Raw genomic sequence first — 7801 nt, 5'->3', positions numbered from 1 at the left:
ATTTACTCATTTGTTTTAAATTTATTGCCTTGTATTCCCAGTGTTTAGCACATTCCCAGGTACATATTAATCGCACAATAAATACTTGTTGATTGACTGAAACGGACTACAATTGATCTTTAACAGAGCTTTCCCGCCGACCCCTGCGAGGAGAATCCCCTCCACGCTGGAATGCCATGGACAGCGCCCCAAGTTTCTAGTCCCTTGTAAACGTCTGCCCGTTCGAGTTCTTACTTACAAAAGAAAGCTGGGCCCCGAACCCCGTGGCGGGTCCAGAACTCCCGAAGGGACTTTGTGACGCCTTTTATTGTAGCAACAGCTCCTGGTCGCTTGCCCGAAATCCCCAGCTCCTTCCTTTACAGAGCCTATAAAAGAGGCGCTGCTGGAAGCGTGCAGGGTCCCGGCTGCAGGCTGCTGGGGCTAGTGAGGTAGGGAAAAGGGGAGGACACAAGAACGAGGGGCCAAGGAGGCCAAAGAGAGCAACAAGAGTGATGGGGTGCGGGGCTTCTAAGCCTCTGGAAGAGCAACGACCGGTACCGGAGCCTAAGAAAGGCTGGGAGGAAGGGAGCGAGGTAAAAATTAAAATGGACTTCTGCACTCCGTTTCGCTCGGTAGGGGCCACTGCGAGTCTCTTCCTCCCCAAGTCCCCTTTAAGGGGAGTGGGAGAGGATACTGGCCTCTACAGACCGCCGGGAGATAAGACTGCGCAAGTAATGTTCATTTACTACCTCTTGCAGCTGTAGAACAGCTAGAGCAAGGTACCTACGGATGGGAGGGAAGTCATCTCACTTTTAACAAGCAGGTTTGGCAGGGATGCCATCCAGTTTAAGGTTGATAGTCTTATAATTTAATGAGCGCCAAGTAGATCAGCAGGAGAAGTGGAATCAAAAGGACAAAGACGGGAACACTGGCTGCTGAACGCTGAGTCTTGCTATGTATAACTGGGCTTAGCAGAATCACAAAATAGTTAGGTAGGGAGTTTCCCGGAAAATGGAAGAGCTGAGCTCTCTCAGAGAGCTGCCACCTGCCGGCTTACAGTGATTAGATGCTATGGCAGCTTCATAAAATACGGTTTTCTCTAGAAATCTCTCTAGGTAATAGGGTTATAGTTGAAGGGTTGGATTGAACCCCCAGTGGGCATCTACTGCAATCTTTTTGTTTTAAAGATAAGTAAACTGAGATCCTAGGAGGTTCTGATATGATGGGGGAGTAAGCCTCAGGGATCAGATTTTAACGTCAGGCTCATTGATTTCTCCATTATACCAAGATAATAAAAATTGATAGACGCAGAGAGAGAATTCGGTAGAAATATCAAAAGTCACTATTTTCTCTTCCTTCCCCCAATCCCCAGGTTCACCAGTTCACTAGAGAGTGGTCACTGTTAGGACTAGCCCTAGCTAAAATTCTGTAGTAGAAGCTGACCTTCATTATTCTTGTTGTATAGTGAAAGAGCGACAGTAACTTCAAATGTCACTTTTGCTCCTGATTTTCTGTAAAGTGGAGCAAGTTCACTTTACCTGCCTGGGTCTTATTTTCATTTGTAAAATGAAATAGTTGAGCTAAAGAATTTCTGGTATCCCATTCAATTCCAAACTGATGATCCTACAATCTTATCCTTTTTCAAAATATTTTCCTTTCCCACCAGGTTTCTAATTGTACTGGAACAAACTGAGCACTCTTCCAACTCTGAGTTTGTCTGAGATTGGCCCTTCCCTCTTCTAGTCTATCCTTATGCTCTTATGTGATTCTTTCTACCAATATATTCCAGACATAGGCCCCTTTCCCTTATAACCCTACACCTAATCTGAATAAACTAATTTGAGCAGATGTATTGACATACTGTGGCTGACAATTTCTTTTATCCTTTACCAGTTGACATCTGTATCTTAAAGTGCCCTATAACTGGTATTAGGTGAAAAAGCAATACAGGAAGTTGAGAAACTGTAATGTGACCTACAGGGGAGTTAATGTGATCAAGAATATGTTTTGGTATCCCTCCAGGGCAGCTTTACATGTGCACTTATCACACCTAGGGTTTCTTCCTTTAGAGGTAAATGCTAAAGGCAAATACTACAACAGATTAGCAACAAGTATTATCCATTGGGCAGACTCAGATGTAGTTTGTAGAGAGTTTCTTGTCCCTATAGCAAAGAATCAGGGCTTAGTGTGAGGTCTGAGTGTGCCTTATGTGCACTTATGGTCTTTGAACATAGCTCTCACTCCCCAGGAAATAAAAGAATTTAAGTGGAACAGACTGGTCTCAATGAGTTCTATAGAAATCATTTTTAAAATGATTTCTTTAACTTTTCAGTTAAAGAAGTAGTAACACCACGGATAGCCAAAATCTGTCAGTATTCCAAAAAAGTAAAATTAAGGATTGAGTCTGGGGCAGCAAAGTAGTATAGTAGATAAGAGTGTCAGGCTTGGAAGTCAAGAAGATCTGATTTCAAATCAGGTCTCAGACATTTACTAGCTGTGTAACTCTAGGCGAGTCACTTGACCCTATTTGTCTTAGTTTCTTCATCTATAAAATGAGCTGAAGAAGGAAATGACAAATCACTCTAATATCTTTGCCAAGAAAACCCCAAATGGGGTCATGAGGGATCAGAACATGACTGGAAACAATTGGTAAATGAAAATATAATAGAATTTAATTTAGATTTTGTCAAATTTTGAGCAGGATAACGATCAATAGTAGCCTTGGAAATGTTTCTGGCTAATCTTGCTGTGTCTTTTCCTTTAGCTCTTGGTATTTCCATTCTCTGTATGTTAATGTTCTGGTAGAGAATAACTGGTAACTTGATGGTGGGCCAAAAAAAAAAATAATACAAGAGAAACTTTAAATTTTTTGTGTATCATTATTAAGTTGTTATTGTATAAAAGATCCTGTACTAGGCACTGGGAATAAAAAGAGAAATCAACAGCTTCTCTTCTGAAAGCCCCTTTTCTCTTATTATTCTGCCAGGATGCAACATTTAATAAATGACAATTTGAGGAGGAATAGTGAGTACTAACAGCAAAAGAAACAAGGGAAGATTTTCTATTGAATATGATATATTGGCTAAGCTTTAAAGGGAGATAAGGATTCTCTGAGGCAGAAGGGTACTAGATCTGGGTATAACAAATAAATCAGTTAGAGTATACAAATGGAAATTATTTGCAATTAGTTTGGAAAGGTAGAATGGTTGGTTGTCTTTCGTTTTCAAAGAGGACTCAAATGACATCACTATGTTAGTGTCTAATTACAGTGTGTTCAACTGTGACTGAGCAGACCAATACAAGCTCAAAATGCTCTGCCACAGGTCAGACACAAATAATCCCTATCAACATTTGGAGTGGCTTCTTTAACCTTTTGGATCTCCCATTTCTTTTGGACTAATTAAATTCTGCTTTGTCATAGAGCACAATGCCTTCTCTGATGAGATCATGTTATATTGGGTAGTCCTGTGCTGGTATCTCCATGACATACAATTCTAAAGTACTTAAGAGAGACCCTGAGAGTGTTCTTGCATCACTTTTTCTGATATGTGCTTGCCCTGTGTGACTTATCCATAAAATAATCTTTTTGGCAAGTATGTATTTGGCATTCAAACCATGTGGCCAGCCCAATGGAGTTGTACTCTGCAATAGAGTTGGAATGCTTGGCAGTTTAGTTCTAAGAGCACTTCAACAGTTATCTTATCCTGCCAGGTAATTTTCAGAATCTTCCTAAGACAAATGGAAGTAGTTCAGTTTCCTGGCATAGCACTGGTATATTATCCAAGTTTCACAGGCATTCAAGAATGAGGTTTAACACAATGTCTCTATAGACCTTAAGTTTGGTAGACAGTCTGATTCCTCTCCTCTACCATACTTTCCTTTGGAGCCTTCTAAACAGTGAGGTAACTCTGGCAATGCGTGTGTCAATCTCATAATCAATGTGGACATCACTAAAACTAGACTGGAATCCTATTGTGATGGGCTTTAAATATCAAGCTGCGAAGTTTCTATTTTTATTACAGAGGCAAGAGAGAGTCATGGTTTTTTTTTGTTTTTTGGTTTTGTTTTGGGTTTTTTTGAGTTTCTTGAGTAAGGGAATGACATGGTCAGATTTATGCTTCAGGAAAATTATTTTGGTAGCTTTCATGGAAAACAGATTGAAGAAGGGAGGAGTTGTAAAATCTCCTTTACAGCCATTAAGACAAAGGGGATTGAACCTAGGTTGATGCCAATTTATAGAGCAATAACCAAACTTTAATTTTTAAATTCCCTAACAATTCACTTCTATATTCTAATATATTTTACATTCTTTCATTTATTTATAAAAATAAAAAGAGGCAAACACTCAAATCTATGATCTTGTTTCAGAAGAGGTCTCATTAGTATTCTAGTACAATTCTGCCATACCTCAGTTGCTTACATAAATGCATAGACCCCAGAGAGCATACTTATTAGAAATTCAGCATTTCAACTGTGCCTTAAAAATGAGTCAATATGAACATATTTCCTTGCATGAAATATCTTTTTTTAAACTGTAAAACGTTAAAATATTCTGAATAAGACTTAGTAAGACCTGTTTACATGCATTCTCTTCACTCTTGCCTAAGTCTGAAGTGATGAGAAGGAATTGTAATAGAATAATGTATGGTGTGCAGTAAAGCATCTGAAACTCTTCTCAGTGGGAGAATTGTACTTTTCTTACATGCATAATTCAAAGGTTACCTAATAAATTTTCTGAACATTGATAAGAATAACCTTTGGTGTTGGCAGGGGGTGGACTAAATTACTTTCAAATATCTATTTGTGTCTAAGAACTAATTTCTGGATGAATTTATGAACCTATATATTTTTACTTACTAAAATTAAACTCTTTTTAAAAATCAAATTTTGAAACAAAATTTGCCCTCTCTTGTACCTGTAGCACTATTTTTGAAGCTCTTTCCATTAGCTATTATGCAGCTAAATCCATTTACAAACCAATTTATAATTATTAGATTTGGGGCTACCAATCTGCTCCCTCAATCTTTAGGAAATAATGTCCTTTTGGAAGCATAGAAAACTCTTGCTTCTCCAAAAACTTAGATTCTTAGAGAGCAATTTCAGATTTCCCACAACCATTATTTTAGATTCTACATGACAATTCTAAATACAGGATAATTTCAAAGTCATATATTTCCAATATCAAAACTGAAAATAACAGCATTCTGCCTGAATATTTGACAGTAAATTAAGTGAATGTATTCCTATAGTCCCATTAACATCTGCTCCCCTCCCCCTCCTATTTTTCTATGGAAATAGACACATGAATTAGGATTCAGATTAGGATTCAAACCTATTAAATTCCAAATACACATTACTCCTTTTTAAGAAAGGAAAGGAAAGCAAAGCCAAATAGAAATGTTGGGGGTTTGGGGGGGAGGGGAATGGACTCTCTGTTTTGAGACAAAAATTTACACTTATTCTCTATTCCTACCAAAAAAATTCACTATCTAAAATGCAAGTAAACTGATTTTTAAGATGAAAATGCAAATTGTGTGTATATGTGTATATGTGTATGGATTATAGGCATAGAGCACCATGTCCAGTCCCTATAAATTAAACAGATAAACTTTTCCCTCCAAATTACTGACAGGCAAAGATGTAACCAAAGTATTTTATAATCACAGAAACCTGAAATTGGAAGAAACCAACAAAAATCCTCTCTACAAGATCCCTTCCAAATCACTGGTCATTCAGCTTCTACTTGAAGACTTCTCATAGAGAAGTAATTAAGGATTTATATAGCTGCTTCTATGTGCCAAGCACTGTGCTAAGCACTTTACAAATATCTCATTTGATTCTCACATCAACACTATGAGGTCAGTGTTGTTATCTCCATTTTACAAATGAAAAAACTGAGACAATCGGGGGCTTCCTGACTCCAGGCCTAGGGTTTTTCTATCCAGTCTGCTAACCTATCAATTGTAGAAGCAGACCATTATAATTTGAAATAGTTCTAAATTTTACCAAAATCTTCCTTGAAATCTACTTCTAAAATCCCTTTGATTTTAATTCAATTCAATCTGACAGTATTAAGTGTCTAGCATGATGTACAAGGGACAGTTCTGGATTATCTCTAATATCCAAGAACACAATGTCAGCTAATAGATTTATTTATGCTGAAACATTGTCACCATTTTCTCGACTGAAATATTGCAGAAATACAGTTTATCGATGTTCTTTCTAAAATGCAGCATCCACAATTTGGTATTTTAGTCTGGGAAGGGCAGACTACAGAGGGAAACTCACATCCTTATTTCTGGAAGCTAACCCTCTTTAAATAGCCCAGAGAAACAGATTTTTTTTTTCTCTCCAGAATAAATAATTCCATTCCCTTCAACTGAGCTTCATATGCAGTGAGGTTTAGTACAATCACTATCTTGCTTGCACTTGTATGAATACATTCCTGTTTATCAGCATTCTTCCCAAGACAGAGTCTGTTGAGGACAGAGATCAATGAATTATGACCTCTCTCCTCTTTCTGGATACTTCATTTATACTCTGAAAAATGTTAGTCCCCTTAGATTATAAATATAGGTTATTTTAAAGAAATTTAATTCTTAGTGTTAAGAGATAAGTCATTTCAGTGACCCTCTCCATATCCCCATTTTGAAAATGAGAAGACCTGACTTCTAGCTAGAGAAATTACATGTCATTCTGATTGTCTTAACCAAAGCTTAATCTATTAAAACATGATGTTGTTGCTTTAAATACTTCTCCAGGGCAGGAAATAGATGAATGAATTTTCATGCTTGTTGGCAAAATTGGATAAGAATCCATGGTCCCATAATCCTTGGAATTCAACTTTATGACATGATCCTGTCATAAATGTCTAGTATTTATGATGTAATTTTGGTCTGCTTCATAATAGGAGGGGAAATAATGTCGATTCTCAGTGGTCGTTTGACGTGTATTAGAAATATGGCTTTTTAGCCCTAATGTGTTCATTGGCTCTCAATTTGAATATGTCCTTTTAATTAAGTCTTGATTTTCAATTAAGATTTTTTTCATTCTACACTTAGAAATGCTAAACTTCATGATTTCTAATTAGTTCTTAAGGGATGTTTTGCTTTACTAAGTATACAAAATGATAGATTTGAAAAGCTAATGAATGCCCCTCTATCTCTACTCCCCAATGATGCAGTGGCAATCTTTTTCTTACTATGAATATTTCCAGGGAATGAACAGCATACTTGTTTTTCTTGTTTACATTCATCTTAAAATCCATCTTACCTCTTCCCCAAAGCCATTATAAAGTGTTCTCTTTGGGTTTTGTTTTGTTTTGTTTTTTCTAAATTATATATTTTTTTCTAAATTATGAAATACATATCTCCTTTTCTCCTTAAAATAGTGGGAATGTTTGTTCCGTTGTCAAGGATGTGCTCGTAAATGTTTAACAACTGGCTTTTGCGGTGGGTGGGTGGGATGCATTTTTAAATTTAATCTGCACTATTAATATATATTGGAAGCAGCTAAATAACTTAGTGGGTAGAGCATAGGGTATGAATTCAAGAAGGTCTCTCATACTCACTAGTTATGTGGCTCTGAGCAAGTCATTTAAACTCTGGAGAAGAAAATGGCAAGCCACTTAAGTATTTTTGTCAAGAAAAATCCCATTTGGGATATGACTAAATAACAACATTAATACACATTATTATTTTCTTGATCCCCTTTTAAAGCCTAGACAAGAAAACAAGCTGTTATATATTGATTTTAGAAGTATTAATTTAATGATTATCTGTCAGGTTAGTTTGAGTTTATTCAAGTGGATTCTAGCACAACA

The 7801-nt window shown here is 36.9% G+C and overlaps 1 protein-coding gene across 1 annotated transcript in view; it reads left to right on the top strand.

The window, feature by feature from the left end:
* The first annotated feature begins 289 nt into the window (after window positions 1-289).
* The window catches only part of STMND1 (stathmin domain containing 1), a 31313-nt gene continuing 23801 nt past the window's right edge, over window positions 290-7801 (top strand). The window contains exon 1 of the mRNA XM_031946811.1: window positions 290-572. Coding sequence (XP_031802671.1) covers window positions 492-572 — 81 coding nt within the window. The 5' untranslated portion in view covers window positions 290-491. The remainder of the gene's footprint in view (window positions 573-7801) is intronic.

Source organism: Sarcophilus harrisii, chromosome 1 (genome assembly GCF_902635505.1).
Source record: "Sarcophilus harrisii chromosome 1, mSarHar1.11, whole genome shotgun sequence".
NCBI classification, from domain to species: Eukaryota; Metazoa; Chordata; class Mammalia; order Dasyuromorphia; family Dasyuridae; genus Sarcophilus; species Sarcophilus harrisii.
The sequence above is the reverse complement of the archived record's forward strand: the minus strand, read 5'-3'. Positions and strand labels throughout refer to the sequence as shown.